The sequence below is a fragment of the Protomyctophum parallelum genome, assembly GCF_964188405.1.
Source record: "Protomyctophum parallelum genome assembly, chromosome: 21".
Taxonomy (NCBI): Eukaryota; Metazoa; Chordata; class Actinopteri; order Myctophiformes; family Myctophidae; genus Protomyctophum; species Protomyctophum parallelum.
Window position 1 is genome coordinate 13,014,500 of NC_139713.1, and position 18,826 is coordinate 13,033,325.

The 18,826-nt window shown below is 42.3% G+C and overlaps 1 protein-coding gene across 1 annotated transcript in view; it reads right to left on the minus strand.

Moving 5' to 3' along the window:
- Nucleotides 1-6,521: 6,521 nt before the first annotated feature.
- The window catches only part of dbh (dopamine beta-hydroxylase (dopamine beta-monooxygenase)), a gene marked incomplete at both ends in the record, with an annotated part of 29,408 nt that continues 17,103 nt past the window's right edge, over nt 6,522-18,826 (minus strand). Inside the window, 7 exons of the mRNA XM_083793241.1 lie at nt 6,522-6,662; nt 7,496-7,655; nt 9,088-9,215; nt 9,614-9,673; nt 11,035-11,073; nt 14,957-15,100; nt 16,854-17,020. Of these exons, the coding sequence (XP_083649367.1) occupies nt 6,522-6,662; nt 7,496-7,655; nt 9,088-9,215; nt 9,614-9,673; nt 11,035-11,073; nt 14,957-15,100; nt 16,854-17,020 (839 nt within the window). The remainder of the gene's footprint in view (nt 6,663-7,495; nt 7,656-9,087; nt 9,216-9,613; nt 9,674-11,034; nt 11,074-14,956; nt 15,101-16,853; nt 17,021-18,826) is intronic.

Consider the following 18,826-nt stretch of genomic DNA (forward strand, 5'->3'; position numbering starts at 1 on the left):
CTGATTAACCCATTCTGACCTGAGATCAGATTCTAAAAATGTCAGTCGTTCTTCGATTTTTTTCAAAAATAGCAGACCTACAAGCTCGTAGCGCGCCACTCGGTGGCGCGCCACGAGCTTGTAGATCTGCTATTTTTCAATAGCTAAAGCACGACATGATGCTAACACCGAAATGGGTTCCCGGCGAAAATGGGTTAAGCCCCTTTCGTCCTGTCCCGTCTGAAATTCTGAATCCAGAAACTTTTTACTTACAAAAGAAAGAAAAGACAATTTTTCTAATAATAATATGATCTTTAATATAATTATCTTAAAATCCCCCAGCCCGACATCAACATAGGTCATTTTTAATTCAAGCTTTTCGGGATATAGAGGCTCAGTTTTGTGTGAGTCCGTGTTTACGTACATATCCAATTTTGTGACGGTATAACAGTCTTCCTTTAAAACTGAGGAGTCATGTTAGGGTGTAGCTTCTAACAATATTCAAAGCACCAATTATCTAAATCTTTTGCAGAACCTTTAAGATTTCAACTGGAGGTACTGGCGAAACTATAGCTTGTGCTGTCAAAATAATTTGTTTTTCTCGCTGAAAATGAACAACAAGTTCTCTGCGGACATAATAGTTTTATATTCAGATTGCTGAACGTGAAACCCCGCCCACTGTATATACATTGCTGGAACGATGATTTTTGACATCGGGGTGTTCTCTGCTTTTGTATTTCATCAACCATCCCCACACGCTTTATATTATATATTTGACAAAGGATTGTAGTGAAGTAAAAGTACAAATTCTGGCTCCGAGATGTAGTGGAGTAGAAGTAAAAGTAAAGTACAAATACCTAAAAATTTTACTCAAGTACAGTACTTAACTGGTTCCGCACCGGCCCCGAGAAAACGAGATTAATTCACCTTTGCAATGGATGCCATGTTTTATTCCCATAATCCAGGGTGAAAAGATTTAACCCATTCTGACCTGAGATCAGATTCATACGGGGTTTCCACTGGACACACACTGGTCTGATTAACCCATTCTGACCTGAGATCAGATTCTAAAAATTTCAGTCGTTCTTCGATTTTTCAAAAATAGCTAAAGCATAACATGATGCCAACACCAAAATGGGTTCCCATTCAGAATGGGTTAAATAAGTACGGTCCGTTAGCATTTTATGCTAACGATCCGTGAACGTTTACCTAAAAACAGCCAAAATACTCGCGTGCACGCGTTTTCTCTCCGCAATGGTGTCATTCTTTGTCCCAAGACCTCGCGTAATAACGTGGTTTTCGGCAACACGTACTGTATGTTGCAGCCTTTTAGGCCTCTTGTGCTCCAAAGGCTTTTTTTTCCCCCAGCTGAAAATAACAATAAACAATGGCCAGAGTTGAAACTGTTTCGACACGCGTGCAGCACAGAATGCTTAGCGCTGCTAGCATAGAATAAATAACGCAGTGCTCCCATTGGAAACCATTCAAGACATATACAAACACCTCGGTGTATGTGGTAATTGTGCCTTCTGGAAGACCCCACACCGCAGACTAAAAGCAACTCGAGTAGTCTTAAAAGTGTTTGAAAGGTGCCTTATCTGTGTCTGTCAGACATGTTGTGAATCGGACTCATGTAATAAATGTTTGTGAAAAGAAATGCAAATAGATGATTTTTTTTTTTTTTTTTTTATGCACACGGAAAGTTTCTTGCCCTGCTTGGATGAGATCAATCTTTTTTTTGTATGACATATTTACTATAATATTGTAACTAATATGTAAGGACATAATATTATATCCCTGCCAAGGGCCTTGATGAGCTGCCTGTAAACTAAAGGGCCTTTATCGCTCCCCATTTGCAAGGCCCTTATTGCTTAAGTTCAACTGTGCTAAACAATAGTTGCTAACCGTAGAACGTTGTACATTGACACTGTAGGTGCAGAAACCGTGTATGTCGGGAAATGGAAATATTACGTGTGTATATGTGTTCCAGTTGATCAAATGTAGTTTTTAATTTGCCACAAGCTCTTGTCAATCAGCACCACGCGCGGCAAAGGACGGAGTTCCCCGTTCTTTCAATTAGTAGCGCCCGGCGCCAGCGGCGTCAACTCCGCAGGTGCTCAGGCGCAGAAGCACCCACGGGCAAAATAATAAGCGGCGCCAATATCAATATGCAGTATATGCACCCACTGTCCTGACTGAAATGTCCCTTCCCCAGTGGACATGTTGTCATGCACGTAGTCACATACCTTTGGCTTTACGGGGGGTTGGGGACGCTTGGGCGCAACATATGTGTTGGGCCGCCGCCCATGGGCATTCAAATGCTAATAAGGTGGCTTTTGTTCCGCTGCCAGGTAGCAGAAAGGTCCTTTTCAGGGCTAAAGAGACTAAAGACATATTTGCGATCCACAATGGGACAAGCAAGGCTCAATCACCTTGTTCTGATAAACTGTCACAGCGACATGGTGCAGGAATTGGACATGGATGTTATAGCCAACGAGTGGGGGAGGGGGGGGGCTGCACCCACCGCCGTTATAGGAACCTGACGCCTCTGCCCGGCGCGCTCAGGACGGAGATTAATTGAAATCAAAAACCGAGCGCATCGCTTCCACAGGCCGGGAGGCCGTCTGTTGGGCAACATTCAATGTCATTTCCGGTTGGGACGTCATCAAAAATGCCCCCCCCCCATTTTAGGACGAGACCGTGAATCTTAAAACGTGAATAACTCTTGATCTGAATCATTCCGACCAATTCTAATGAAAGTTATGAAAATTATGTTTTTGATGGCCCATCAGATAGCGGCTGGTGCGTCGCTAAAATGTGCTCCGCTGCTGTAAATCGCTGGGCGCTCTGATTTAATGGATTAAATAACCCCCGGGCGTTTGGTGTGTTAATTGGTTAAATATTTATAAACCCCACACAGACGCTAAACTAAAAGCGCTCGCATTGCGACGCAACACGTTGTGAACTTGTAGATCGCCTATTTTTGCTTTTTGTGCGACGCTATCGTACGACAAAGTATGACATACAGTAGCGTATTCATTTATGGGGGGAAAAAAACTAAAAGAAGAAATTTGGAGAAAGATTTCTGCCCAACAGTGACAATATAGTAAACTTACCCTTGAGATACTTTGAATTGTGTCTGTTTATACTAAAGGTAGATTGTTGAAAAGCAAACCAACAACTAACTAACATACTTATACTTATCATGCCTGTTAATTAACAATATTTCAAACACAAAACATATGTTTATTGATGCTGAAAACATGTGGGAAGCGTTAAGGCTAACGAGTTGATTTATATAAGTAACGGGTTAATGAAACACCGTCATTGTGGATTCAATACGTTGAGCACCTGTCACTGTTGCGCTTTCTATTTGTCTTTCTCCCCCTTTTAAAAAATTCTGTCCTGATAATTCTTCTTCCTGATAGACAGAATTTGACTTATGTGTAGTGTAGCCGTCCTGCAAAAAAAAAAGAAGCAGATGAAGTTGTTGTCTTTAAATTTAAGCAATGATGGGTTTCTTAATGCTGAGCCTTTAGAATTTGCTGCTATATGAAATCTTTTGAAGTCGTGTTGTGACATTTTTGGACAATTAATGTAATTGCCATGTAACCGTTCATACGTACTGTACACAAAGAAAGATGACCAGTCGAAGGATGTGATTGCCATTCAAATGCATTTATCTCACACGTTATGTCCAAAGCGCTTCATCAATAAAGTTCCTTTTTAAATATACTTCTTGTGCTATTTATTGATAACAGGACGGGCCCGCACGCACGCGCACACACACACACACACTCACATATATGCACACACACACATAATGCACAATGAAGATACATGCACTCATGATTATTTGTAAGAAAGGGTGTTTTCGTCACCGCTACACCCCTTATCCCTAAACTTCTTTGCCTTTTTTTTTTTTTTACTATTTTGCTAAACTTTTTTGAATATTTCAACTAGCCAATCTACATTGACACGTTGTGAGCTTGTAGACTGGCCATTTTAACTATTCTAAAATGTTTAGCAAAATAGTAAAGTAGTAGTAGTCACTAAGATATTGTTAGATATTTGAATAGGCAAGTCATTACAATAGATTTTTAAAAAGCAATTGGTTGACATCAGTTCCCAAGCACAGCATTATGTTATGCTTTATAGCTATTTAAAAATAGCAGATCTACAAGCTCATAGCTTGTAGGTCTGCTATTTTTGAAAAACCGTGAAAATGTGGCACAAATCTTTGAATATATCATTTCAGAACGAACGTTTTTAACTCAAATCTTTGCTTCTGGAGGGGTCCCTGGAACAACATAATTCAGTCAGTGGCCAGATATTTTTAGCATTATAACATTAATATTATACATTATATGCAAAAGATACCAATAAATGAGAACTTAATGTATAATATGTTTGTTCCATTTATCCAAACAACATATTTTCAGATGGGGGGGGGGGGGGGGGGTCGGCGGCCAAACACAGATAATTTTGGGGGTCCTTGGCTTGAAATAGTTTGAGCACCGCTGAAACAGAAACATGTTTTTTTTTCCTGAAAACTGTCATGATTTAGAAGACATTTGTAGAAGCTGGAGTCAGTCCTAAATGGGTTAAACATCTGGTGCCGTCGTTACATTTCTAACTGACAATAATTAAGGTCGTAAACTGGTAAATTAGGGATTTTGTAACTGTGGTTGTGGTGGTGTGTGGTATGTATGAACTTGTGAATGTCACAATTTCAAAATGAACATAATTATTGTGTTTTAGTCTGGCGACGAAGAGGATTTTATCCTGTGCCCAGAAATATTTTCATTAAAGATGGAGTGCCACAATTTCTGTTCCAGTTTTTCATAATGTCTATGAGGTGACAGTATTTCATTAGACACCCTGGAGTTGTTTTTATGTGCTATGGTGTATTCACTTTGTATTTAGGGTTTCTTCCTGGAGGCTGAACCCTTGACAGTCAAACGGGGCCAATGAAATAAACAGTAAAATAGTGATATCACACTATCAGCCCCTCCCCTAACCCCTCCCCCTTTTACAACTACAGCTGTGGGTGCGGCTTCAGTTCAGGTGGATCACCACCCATCACCACCCACCAGGCAAACCAGGCACACTTAATGAACTGGTGGGCGTGGTGTCCACATAAAAGCATGATTTCAACAAATACTGTACACTTTTTGGAAAAAGTTCTTCCTCCTTATATTATAATAATACCTGATGATCATGTTTTAGGGTGGAAAAAAATCGTGGCACTCCATCTTTAAGCTTCATTAAAGTCATCAATTAAATAAGGTATTTCAATCAACCAGTCACACCAACATGGTGGGAGCGGGCGCATCGGGCTGTGTTGTTTTTGGCAGCAACATTTGATTTTAGTTTTAGTCATTATAGTCTTTTTTTTAATAGTTTTCATTAAGTTTCTGTCACATTTTAGTCACCTGGAATGTTTCATGTGATTTTAGTCGACTAGATCTACAGTTGATTTAGTTGATTTGTATTTTGGCGGGCCTTGACGCCGTCGTAATGGCTGATCATACACTCATACACAACGCGCTTTATAAGCGCTGCGGCGCGTTGCGAGCTTGTAGATCGGCTATTTTCAGCATGCGACCGAGTGTAAAAATGACTCATACTGGATCTCTTGTCCACTATAGTCCCTTCCTGAAGTTGTCGTTTTTTTTTATCTGTTGACGAAATTGTCTCATTTAGCTTTAGTCGTCACGGCTTATAGTTTTCATGTGGTTTCCATTCAGTTTTCGTCGGTGAAGAAAACGTAGTCGACGAACATTTTTCGTCTTGGTTTCAGTCGACGAAAACAACGCTGCTGCGTGGTGGTGGTGGGGGGCAGTGGCGTGCACAGATAGACACTAGGGGGTGCTAGAGCACCCCCTGCCCTTTTGGCAATTTTGCTCTTAAAAAAAAAAAAAAAAAAAAAATCTTAATTTGTAGTGTGTGGACCATGCGGTGACATTGATCAAATCTTGATAAAAACGCTTCTACTATATTAAGCCCGACACACACCGTCTGCGACCGCCGCGCGTACCGCCGCGGCACAGTATTGCCGCGCGCCATAGCCGCACGGCAACACCAACAGGACGCGGCGCGCTACCACGCGGCTGGGGAGTTTTGTTGACTATATTCCATTGCCACGCCCACGGATAGCCGGGTGGAGGCCGCGCGGCAACGCCTGGAAAATAGAACAGCGGTGCATCGGCACGGCAGGCGAGGCGTGACCACGCGCCAGCGCGCGTCGGACGCAGCCGGTGTGTGGTGGGCTTTATTTAGGCCCCCCACAATCTAAAGCTATGTTTCTATGTCAGTGGTTCTTCGATAAAAAAAATAATAGCAGACCTACAAGCTCGTAGCGCGCCACTCGGTGGCGCGCTATGAGCTTGTAGATCTGTAGTATCTAAAGCACCAAAATGGGTTCCCGCCCCAAAATGTGCGGCACAAGGTGCCCTTTTTTTCCACTTGAGCACCTGCCCCTCTAAATGTCTGTGCACGCCACTGGTGGTGGTGGTGGTGGGGGGGGCATCGGTGGACCTTCACACCATGGTGGGCGCACTGGGCGCGTCGGGCTTCGTAGTGGTGGTGGTGGGGGGGGGCATCGCTCCACCCTCACAGGGGTAGCGAGGTCTCTGTAGGGACGAGGTGACCACCGGTAGAGGCTGCTTGTCCCACTCACCCTGCAGAAAGAGGGACACAATAACTGGGAGTATTAGCTTGGCCTGATGCTGGTCATGGCCAAGCTACAGCAGGCTCTTCTGGCCCGTTTACTCTAAACGCGCGGACCGTGCGTGCGTACGCCAAATGCCCCGTGGCTACTACATCGATCTGTCAGACGCGCGGCAGGTTTGTGCGGGACCTTCCGGGAGGATACAGTATATAGATACGCGCACATGGGGGCATATGCACGTAAAGAAATTTGAACCGATCCTATTTTTAGAGCACACGTAGGATGGCCCGCGGTATCCGGTATACCCGCGGTATCATTCACATATATTGGTCCTATCCAAACGCACTGTACGCGCGCAGTAACCGCATACGCACGCGCGCAAAATTGCCTGGTGTAGCTTGGCCGTCAGTGTGTGCGTGCGTGCGTGCGTGCGTCCGTGCACGGATGATACATGTGATTGCGTGAGCATGTTTGTTGTATAACTGGCTGGTCGGTGTACTGTGTGTGTGTGTGTGTGTGTGTGTGTGTGTGGCACTGAACTGAAAGTCAACCCAAACCTGTCTTCAGATAAATGATGTATAGTGTCCAGCACCATTTTTGGTTTCTGGTTTGGGGGGACTTAATGTGGAACTGCTATCGCTAATCAATTGAAATGGTGTGTGTGTGTGTGTGTGTGTGTGTGTGTGTGTGTGTGTGTGTGTTTGCCTGCGCAAGTGTGTTTTCTGGTTTGCACGCACTCTTCGCGCTTGGCTGTGCACGTGTGTGGGCCCACAAGCTCCTGATGAAATGGCAAATGGCTGTGTCAGCCTGTGTGTGTGTGCGTGCGTGCGCAATGTGACTCACAGGAAAGAGGCGTGCAGAAGACTGATTGCAGTGCATGGAGATGGGGGCCGTCTTATACAGCGAGTCCAGCACCTCTCCGCTGAACGTGTCCCAGTCGATCCTGGAATACTGCTCGGTCACGCCGACCTCGGCACACACACACTCGTCCCGGCCCTGGAACCTGGACAGTACGTGGGGTAGAGAGGGGGAGAGAGAGAGAGAGAGAGGTCGAAAGAATATAAGGAATTGCATTTTTATAGCACTTTTCCAAGTGCTCAAAGCGCTTTACAACGGTTCATTCGTTCATAGATTTGGGAGGTGAAGCGGCGAACAGTCGACGCCAGCAGTCCTCACTTCCCACATTCACACACGGTGGCCGAGCTCACACCGACCGACTCACTGGAGGCAACGCAGGGTTCAGTGTCTTCTTGCCCCAAGGACACTTCCACATGTGGACAGGAGGAGGAGCCGGGATTCGAACCGCCGACCCCATGGATCGTTGGACGACCCGCTCTACCTCCTGAGCCATGCAGCCGCCCGTGAGTATTGGAGGGCAATTGGGAAGAAAGGAGACAATAATAAAAGCCTTTCCCACTGGTGTCACAAAGGCACAGTTTGTTTAAAAAAAGACGCACAGCGTCTGGCCTTTTGTGATAAACAACAGTCGGTATACACGCTGTAGGAACATTGGGGATAGACTAGACTAGAGCAACAGGAGCAGGGAGACGTGTGGAGCGAGGGTCTGAAGAAGAAGGATTCTGAAGGGCAAACAATTCTACTGAGAGTACATAAGCTACAATCTTATTTTTAACCCGCTTAGGCCTGACGTCGATAAAAAAAAATGTCTTCAAAATCCGTTTTTCTGAAAAACATTATAATATCAAGGACCCCAAAAGCTATATGTTTTTGACCGCCGAATTATGTTGTTCCAGGGACCCCACCCCCAGAAGCAAAGATTTGAGATAAAACGTTCACTCTGTAATAATATATATTCAAAGATTAGAGGCCCATTTTCACAATCTTTCCAAAATAGCAGACCTACAAACTGTGAAGACATTTCTTTCATTCATTCAAGTTTTATTACTCTCGAAATGACACAGAGTAATTAAACACATTTTCAGTGTCGTCGAGCGATACAATATCATTATCTAGAAAAAAAACAAGCACTCGGTGGCACGCTATGAGCTTGTAGATCTGCTATTTTTCAATAGCTGAAGAATAACATGATGCTTTAAAACACCAAAAGGGGTTCACGCCCAAAATTGGTTAACCCATTGAGACTAGATTTATTTTCCTGATCTTCTGATGTATTGTGATGTTTTTTTTTCTAGATAATGATATTGTATCGCTCGACGACACTGAAAATGTTTAAAAAATGTTGAATTACTCTGTGTCATTTCGAGAGTAATAAAACTTGAAATGAAACGAACGAATGAAAGAAATGTCTTCACAGTTTGTAGGTCTGCTATTTTTTTTTTTATCGAAGAGCGACTGACATACTGTAGAAGACATTTTTTTTAATCTGATCTCAGGTCAGAATGAAAACTGTCAGGATGTAGAAGACATTTTTAGAATCTGATCTCAGGTCAGAATGGGTTTAAGTATATGTATACCTGTTCATGAGGCTGAAATATTTCTGCAGATATCCAGTGTCCACGTGGCTCTTGCAGAGCTCCAGTTGAGAGCGAGGGTAGTAGTGAACGTAGTTCACACACATCTCATCCATGATGCTGAAACCTCCCTGGAGAGAGAGAGAGAGAGAGACGGAAGAGTATAACACCATTCTGACCTGAGATCAGATTCATACGAGGTTTCCACTGGACACACATTGGTCTGATTAACCCATTCTGACCTGAGATCAGATTAAAAAAAATGTCAGTCGTTCTTCGTTTTTTCAAAAATAGCAGACCTACAAGCTCGTAGCGCGCCACTCGGTGGCGCGCTATGAGCTTGTAGATCTGCTATTTTTCAATAGCTAAAGCATAACATGACGCTAACACCAAAATGGGTTCCCGTTCAGAATGGGTTAAGTGCAGTACTTGAGTAAAAGTACTTAGTTACTTTCCACCGCTGATTAGACGTGTATATATATATAGCTTACAGATTATACATGTCACTTGTTGTTGTGGTGTTTCTTACCACGGTCGGCTTGGTCCTGTCTTCCGTGTTATAGGTACACTTGGTTACGAGGACATCACCCTGTGGATTGAAGTGGCGTGCACAGACATTTAGAGGGGCAGGTGCTCAAGTGGAAAAAAAGGGCACCTTGTGCAGCGCGTGGAACCGGCCCCGGTTGCCTTTAATAGTGTGAGATTTATAGATTTTTGGGGCCTATAAAATAACTAACCTAATTAAATTAGTTAATATAACGTGCCAATAACTTTAACCACTTTATACTTTAGCTATTTGCAAAATGTGTGCATGAACGAACGAATGAATGAATTGTTTTATTTCCGTGTCTGCCTGCCTTTCGCAGCCCATCCCTTATTACGGGATTATTCAGACATCATTTACAGTAAGCTACTTTACATTTCCTGCGCCAAAACGCTGACGCCGAAATATTATGAACAAAAAAAACATATCACACAATGTGATATGATGATAACGAGAGTACCTAACCCATGGCCCACATACTGTACAGTGTACACAAAAATAATAATAATAATAATTTTATATATTTTTCTTCCAAAAGGGCACATTGCCAAAAGGGCAGGGCGTGCTCTAGCACCCCCTAGTGTCTATCTGTGCGCGCCACTGAAGTGCGGCCCGGTGGGTGTGCACGCCCACAAACACACAAGCACATACATACACAGTAAGAGCTCATAACACAGACTTTGTTGCATCTAGCTTTACTGAATATAACCGAGTTAGAAATATATGTTCCACTTAAACCCTATACTTGTGTTGACTGCGAGAGTCTCAGAGAGGGGTCTACAAACTCTACATACTTGACTCAGTGTGAGCTTGTATTATAGTTGCTAGCTGGTGAGCTTGTAGATCTGCTATTCTCAGCAAAATGTTATGCAGAATGGTAACCACGTCATGTTGTAACCTGGCACCCATATTCTGGGCTTATCATCAATAGGTGAAGGTGAATAGCAGATCTGCAAGCTCGTAGCGCGCCACCGAGTGGCGCGCTACGAGCTTGTAGGTCTGCTATTTAGGTTACAAACAGATTGTTGAACGAGCCATATGTGTGGCCATATATTTTGACCTGAGAAAAGATTCGATACAAATGCCTTCTAAATCCTGACGGTTTTGTGAAAAACCTCATGTTTCTATATCAGTCGTTCTCAAAACATTTTCATGTCAAGGACCCCCAAAAATATAATTATGTAGCCTACTGTAATTGGCCATCTCAAAATATGTTGTTCCAGGGACTCCGCCATGCAGAAGCAAAGATATGAGTTAAAACCCCTCGCTCTGAAAGAATATATATTCAAAGATTTGCGCCACATTTTCAGGATTTTTCAAAAATGCCTATAAGTATAACATAATGCTTAAAAACACCAAAAGTCACAACGCAACAGCCGTGTGCAAATGCAGGTATATATACTCACAGGTAGAACATTGACCATCTTCCTCAGAACTCGGATTGTCTGTAAAGAAGAAGCACAAGAAAACATTGACAAAAGGATGTATACACCAAAAGGATTGTCCACCGTCAACAAGGATTCCACCCGCTGTTGTTTTTGTCGTTGTTTCAGTCATATAGTCTCTTGAATAGTCGCGCTGTGAGCTTGTAGATCGGCTATTTTCAGCACGCAACTAAATTGTAAAATGACTTATACTGGATCTCTTGGCCACTAGTCCCTTCCTGACATTTTAGTCTAGCTTTTACCTGTTGACAAAAATTGTCAATATATTTAGTTTTATATTATAGTTTTAGTCATCATAGCTTATAGTTTATAGTATTTAGAGACATTCAGTTTTCGTCAGTGGAATAAAGGTAGTCGACTCGATTCTTCGTCTTAGTTTTATAGTCGACGGAAACAACACTGGTATGCGGGAAAATAATTATTCTATACAAATGTCTTCTAAATCCTGACGGTGTTCTGAAAAACCTCATGTTTCTATATATCGGTGGTTCTCAAACATTTTCATGTCAAGGACCCTCAAACATATACGGTATGTACTGTAATTCATTTATTTTCCATGTAGTTTTCGTCCGTGGAAAAAGGTAGTTGACGAACATTTTTCGTCTTGTTTAAGTCGACGAAAACAACACTGGTCTCATTAGGCCAGCCAATCTAAGTTAAAAAGTGGCATGCCCCAAAAGAAATCGCAATAGTTCATCCAAATAACATATTAAAATTTGAATTATTATATATAAACGTTGGATCATGGTAAATCCAGAGGTTGAAAGTTGGAGTAGGCCTACCATTAAAAACCTATAAGGCCAACAAAAAAAAACGTTATGGCCTTATTTAATAATTATGCTTTAAGAAGCATGTAATATGTCAAACTAGGGGGGGTTTCATGATTCTGAATTCATTCCAATCATTAGTTTTGCATGAAAAACACTCACAGTTGGACACATTACATTACAATTCAATTCAATTCAATTCAATTCAATTTTATTATAGTGTCAAATCACAACGAGTTGTCTCAAGGGAACTACATCCCTATGTTCAGATGGGGGTCCGCGGGCCAAATACATACACCGTGACATGAAAAAGGGTTGAGCACCACTCACATAGAAACATAGGTTTTTCAGAAAACCTGAATTTAGATGCCTTTTTTTTTTTTTTTAAGAATCTGCCTCAGATCTAAATGGGCTTTTAAAATACTGCTCACCACCTACAACAAGGCCCTCAAGAACCAAGCTTCCCGACCCAATGGACTGACACCACGCTATAGACAGGAACGCCCACAAACGTCACATGCGGTTTTAGCCCGGGGTAAGAATTTTCTATGGCATGCCAATGCAACTTGGTCCAATCCTTAATCACATACGGACCTACGGATCTATGCCGATAATATCTAACTTGCGGAGGCCTTGTCCACGGGGCAAACAGATCTTTCAACGTATAGGCATTGCAAATACGTTTGATAATCGCTATACTCTGCGCAATAATTGTTTTGGGAAATGCCGCAAATTGCATTGCAGTGAACGAGAGCAAATCACACAACTTAATCCCCCGGGGGTTGGGCGGAGTCACAGCTTGAAGCTCTGAATACGCGCCGTGGTGTCAGTCTATAATAATACCTCTCCGACCTCCACCACTGTCACGGCGCATCACGCCGGGAGGGAGGGGGGCCCCCCCACGTTCGACGTTCCCTCAGGCCCGGTGATGCCAACCCCCCCCCCCCCCCCCCTAACCCTGTCGCTGTGACAAAACAAACATACAATGGGGGTCCCATGCATGCAGCCCATCTGGCAATAATCAGGAGGTCACCGGCTCGCTTCCCTGCCCGCCCTATTATGCTGTGTGTATTGAAGTGTCCTTGAGCAAGACATGTAACCCTAACCCCCCCTAACACACACACACACACCCACAGGGTCACACACACACACACACACACACACACACACACACACACACACACACACACACACACACACACACACACACACCCACCACCTCTGAGCAGCCATCAGCTGGGGTCGCAGATGAAACTGCATTTCCCATGGGATTGAAGGTCTATACGTTCTTTGTTATTCGTGGCACACATGATGTAGCGAATTATCTAACAAAGACTTTAGCTTCCACTATGCTATACTATACTGTATAGTGTACATATAATCACCTGGTAATCATTTATAGAACGAGGGCTTTTACAAAATGGCTTTAAAGAATCCAACAACGATTCTGTTCTGGTCTGACAACTGCACATTGCTGTGCAGAGTTGCTGTGCTGCATGTGTGGTCCAAATGTATGGAATCCAATTTCCCTGCTTTTAGTACTACTGTAAAGTGCAATTAAATATAAGAATGTTACAAGGTTGCTAAATCGGGCAGGCCTTTCTGGTCCAACAACACTTTAAAAAAAATGTCTTTCTTCCCACAATAACCACCACACGTCTATTCAAGGAAAAATAAAAATGTAAAAGTATTACATCTTAAGGGAAACGCAGTTTGGGGAGAAGACTTCCGCTTGACCTTATAAGCACTCCTCCCTCATTATCAACAACTCCTCCCCCTCCTTATCAAACTCACCTGCCTTTCATTATCACCCAGCCAATCCCTGGTGCAATCGCCACAGTATAAATACACCTGCGATCTCTCAACCAAGTTGTTTGTTCTGCTCCACGACAGACCAAAACATGGGTTGTGATTGCTGCACGTGTAGATCGGCTATTTTCACTATTTCTTTGAATATATATTCAGAGAGAACATTTTTAACTAAAATCTTTGCTTCTGGGGAGGTCCCTGGAACAACATACTTTCAAATGGGGGTGCACGGCCAGTTGCATATATAATGTTTGGGGTCCTTGACATGAAATATTGAGCACCACTGATATACAAAATTAGGTATTTCAGAAAACTGTCATTTTATACGAGTGGTTCAATTATTTGGGGGCCCACTTGCAATATCCTCATGGCCCACAGGTTGAGAATCGCTGCATGATACAGTGTAATGTACAGTGAGAGAACAATGATAATATAGTTGTCTCCTTTAGAACATTGGTTCTCCCGGGGCTCCCAACTAATTAAATTAGTTCATATAACGTGCCAATAACTTTAACCACTTTATACTTTAGCTATTTGGAAAATGTGTGCGTGAATGAATGAATGAATGAATTGTTTTATTTCCGTGTCTGCCTGCCTTTCGCAGCCCATCCCTTATTACGGGATTATTCAGACACAATTTACAGTACTTTATATTTCCTGCGCCAAAACGCTGACGCCGAAATATTATGAACAAAACATATCACACAATGTGATATGATGATAACGAGAGTAGGAGAGTACATTCAAGTAGTGCATTTTGTAAAGATAGAGACTAAAGTATATATATATATATATATATATATATATACATACAGTATATATATATATATATATATATATATATATATATATATATATATATATATATGTACACACTTTTCTTTCATTTTTTTTTCAAATCTTTGCATCTGGAGGTCCCCGTCACAAAATATTTTTGAGATGATGGGTCCCCATATGTCAAATACATGGGGTCCTTGTACATGACAACGCTCGAGAACCACTGCTTTTAGTTTAGGAGACACTACAGTCCTCCTGTTCATTCATCCATTCTGTGTGGGAACCCCTTTTGGTGTTAGCACTATGTTATGCTTTAAGCTTTTGAAAAATAGCAGATCTACAAGCTCTTAGCGCGCCACTCGGTGGCGCGCTAAGAGCTTGTAGATCTGCTATTTGTAGGTCTGCTATCTTTGAAAAATCGAAGAACGCCTAGACATAGAAACATATAGCTTTTTCAGAAAACTGTCAGGATGTATAGAAGAAAATTTTTTTAGAATCTGATCTCAGGTCAGAATGGGTTCATTCTATACCTGGTAGTGTGTGCTGAAGTGCTGGTCCTCCTGCACCACTTCCAGCTCCCTGCCGCCCCTCACGAGGACGGTCCGCACGGCCCGCCCGGCCAAGTGTGTGTGCAGCTGGGATGCGAAAATGTTTATGCCCCTGGGAGGCAAGGCCTGGAATGAGGACAGAGAGAGGGAGATAGTACAGCAGCTTAGCTCCACTATATGAATGTAATCGTTCAGTGTGTGGTAAAAGCATGACATTTGGTACACTTATAGCCAAAGGCATTCTAAAAAGATTTGGATATGGACCCAACTTGAACTTTCAACATGGCGCCCATAGCAGCCATTTTTTTCAAAATGGCCACCAGCAACAACCGTTTTCTTATGAGTGATGGTGATGGGTGCAATATGATATTTCAGACATAATTTGGACATATTTCCATGCATAGTACTTGGTAAATGTTTCTTTTGGATGATGTAACATTTTCAATGAAAATTCAAAATGGCCGCCATTTTAGGAGAGAGGGGATTATAGGGAAGGAAAGTATAATGAATTATCTTCATGAAGGTATACTCAATGTTTTTAGTTCATTTTATAGTGTCAATATTTTATAACATACGACATGATTCCTATACTGTACAGTGTACACTACCTACTACAATACCTTCCCAGAACTACCTTTTGCACGTGTTGACATTCATTTTAATTTATTTTCATTTTTCATTTTTTTTTCTTTTAGGGTTTATGACCTCAATTACACTGACAGCAACCTGAACTTTGAACATTCAGTGGATTTTCTGTGGTCTGGGGTTTTCTCTGTGTGTTCTGAAGCCTTCTTGCAGCTGCAATGAAAACAGGCAAAATCCCTCAACAGTGTTCATCTGTTGCCATATAGGCCTATGGGATTTGTGGACTCTTACCTCACAGTCCACAGGCCAATCAGAGCACTTGTTTGAGCCGGAAAACCCCCAGACCACAAAAAATCTACTGAATGTTAAAAGTTCAGGGTTTTTTGGGGGTGCAACTGAGCTCAAAAAAAAAAAAAAAAAAACAGAAAAAACAATTATGAAACCTTTTTTTAATGTCACGATCACGATAAAGTATTGAATCTATAAATTGGCTTGTGTCGGGGGAAGGGAGCCGAGGGGGAGGATGATACAGTAATTGTCACTGCATGTATTCCTATATACGGTACAGGCTGGGACGGCAAAACTGTCAGCAGGGAGTATAGGGCGAAGGCTCTACGTTTTTGACTTGAAAGCTACTTTCAAAATGACCAGCTATCTACCCAGCAAAAAAATAATATTATTCCATTGCTGAAAATAAGAGGGGAGCAATCACATAACGACTAACTACATTGGGGTCAAAACCAGTGTTGTTTTCGTCGACTAAAACTATGACGAAAAATGTTCGTCAACTACCTTTTTTCACTGACGAAAACTAAATGGAAACCAAATGTAAAACTAAGCTATGATGACTAAAACGAAGACTAAATAAGCTATGATGACTAAAACGAAGACTAAATATACTGACAATTTCATCAACAAATAAAGACTAGACTAAAATGGAGGGACTAGAGATCCAGTATAAGTCATTTTACACTGCTGAAAATAGCTGCGACGCGTTGTGAGCTTGTAGATCGGCTATTTTCAGTAAGTGTAAGATCAGTCATTACGACGGCATCAAGGCCCGCCAAAACACATTTTAGTCGACTAAATCAACCGTAGATTTAGTCGACTAAAATCGTGTGACATTTAGTCGACTTAAACTATAGACTAAACACTAAAACATTTCCAGGTGACTAAAATGTGACTAAAACTAAAATGAAAACTATTCAAGAGACTGAAATGTTGCTGCCAAAAACAACACTGGTCAAAACAAGAAAAGAAAAGGCGATACACATAATCATAATGCTATACGTACAGTGTGGGTACACTTGGACGTGCAGTAGCCGGTGAGGAAGAAGCTGTGTTGTCTTGGCGGGACGGCCATCAGTGGCGTGTAGACGAGGCCCAGCTCCATGATTCCGGCGTCGTAGCGCCTCAGACTGGGCGTATACAGCAGACGTATCCCCGATGAGTCTCGCCGTCCTGCGTGCGCAGTAGAGAACATCGTCCATTTAATAAACTGCGTGCGCAGTATAGAGAACATCATCCATATAATCATGCTGCGTGCACAGTAGAGAACATCGTCGATATAATCAAGTTATTAACCCATTTCTGACCTGAGATCAGATTCATACGAGGTTTCCACTGGACACACATTGGTCTGATTGACCCATTCTGACCTGAGATCAGATTCTAAAAAATGTCAGTCGTTCTTTGATTTTTCAAAAATAGCAGACCTACAAGCTCGTAGCGCGCCACTCGGTGGTGCGCTATGAGCTTGTAGATCTGCTATTTTTCAATAGCTAAAGCATAACATGATGCCAACATGGGTGCCCGGTCAGAATGGGTTAAACTGAAGGCTTGACAAAGAAATAATAAGGCACATCCTGGATACATTCTAGAATCAGTGGTTCCCAAACTTTTTCATGTCAAGGACCCCCAAATCAACATTTGTTAGGCCACGGACCCCCCCGTTTGAAAACATATGCCAGTGACCCCGACAAGGGAGGATTTTTACGGCTCTATAGCAGTGATTCCAAAACATATTAATTTCAAGGACCAGTTTCACACGCATTATGCTATACGGACCCCCGATTTAATGGAATTTCTATCTCTGGTACCCCGATTTATTGTACACTCTGAGAGTGTACAAATGGAACCAAATGGACCCGTTAGGGTAACTCTCAGAGTTACAGACCCATAAGGGTACATTTGGTTACTAACTATATCTCTAATTGAGCTAGGTACCCCCCGGAAGTACCCCTACCCTACTTTGAGAACCACTGTTCTGTACAATGACAATTGTGTGCTGGTGCGGATTGAGAGGTCGTCTGTGCAAACAGGGCCGGATTAACACCTCTGAGGGCCCCTGGGCACTGAAGCTCGAAGGGCCCCCCCTTCACCCGCGTGCAACATTTTTGCTGTTTTTTGGAGCCGTTTTGGGGCGGTTTTATGCCGTTATATTGGCCTATTTCCGGTCGCCTGCCCCCCCCCCCCCCCCCCAGAGTGACAGCCAATCTAGCGCATTGTTGCTGCTTTACACACACAATTTGCACTTTTCAGCTGCCCTTCTCACCAATAAATGCAACAATAAAACACTAATATTTTTAGACACCGTTTATTTCATTCGGATTAGCAGGTACATTTTCTGTGAAAAAAAAAAGTTTATTTATATATATATATTTGTTGAGGGGCCCCTGGTGCCCAAGGGCCCCTGGGCACGTGCCCAAAGTGCCCATATGGTAGATCCGACCCTGTGTGCAAAGTTCAGAACTTCAGATCATCATCCCTGGCTGTATGTATTACTCTTGCCCTGATGTTCAGGCAAAAGTCTTTAAACATGACTGAGACACATTATAGTGTCATTTATCTGGAGGGGGAAAGCATTTCCTTGACAACGTATAATTACAGATTCTATTATGAACATGATCCACTATTTTTATCTTGATGTGGCTATAACATTATAGGAGGAAGAACATGTGAGTGTTAGCAGTGGAGAGGACCATGCTTTTAAGTGATCTTTTATTTTTTGTTATTAACGTCCTCACTGTATTGTATTACTGCTTGTTTTTTAATGTCGTTGCCTTATTTTATCTGTTCTTATCTTTGTACCACTGCCTTCTCCTGATTTGACACTGCGTTATTGTCCTATTGTTTTAACTGCATGCCTGTTTTTAATGCTGTTTTGTTTTGCTTTTGTTTTTATTGTTTTTTCTGCTCTGTAAAGCACTTTGAGCTACATTTATGTATGAAAGGTGCTATATAAATAAAGTTTATTATTATTATTAT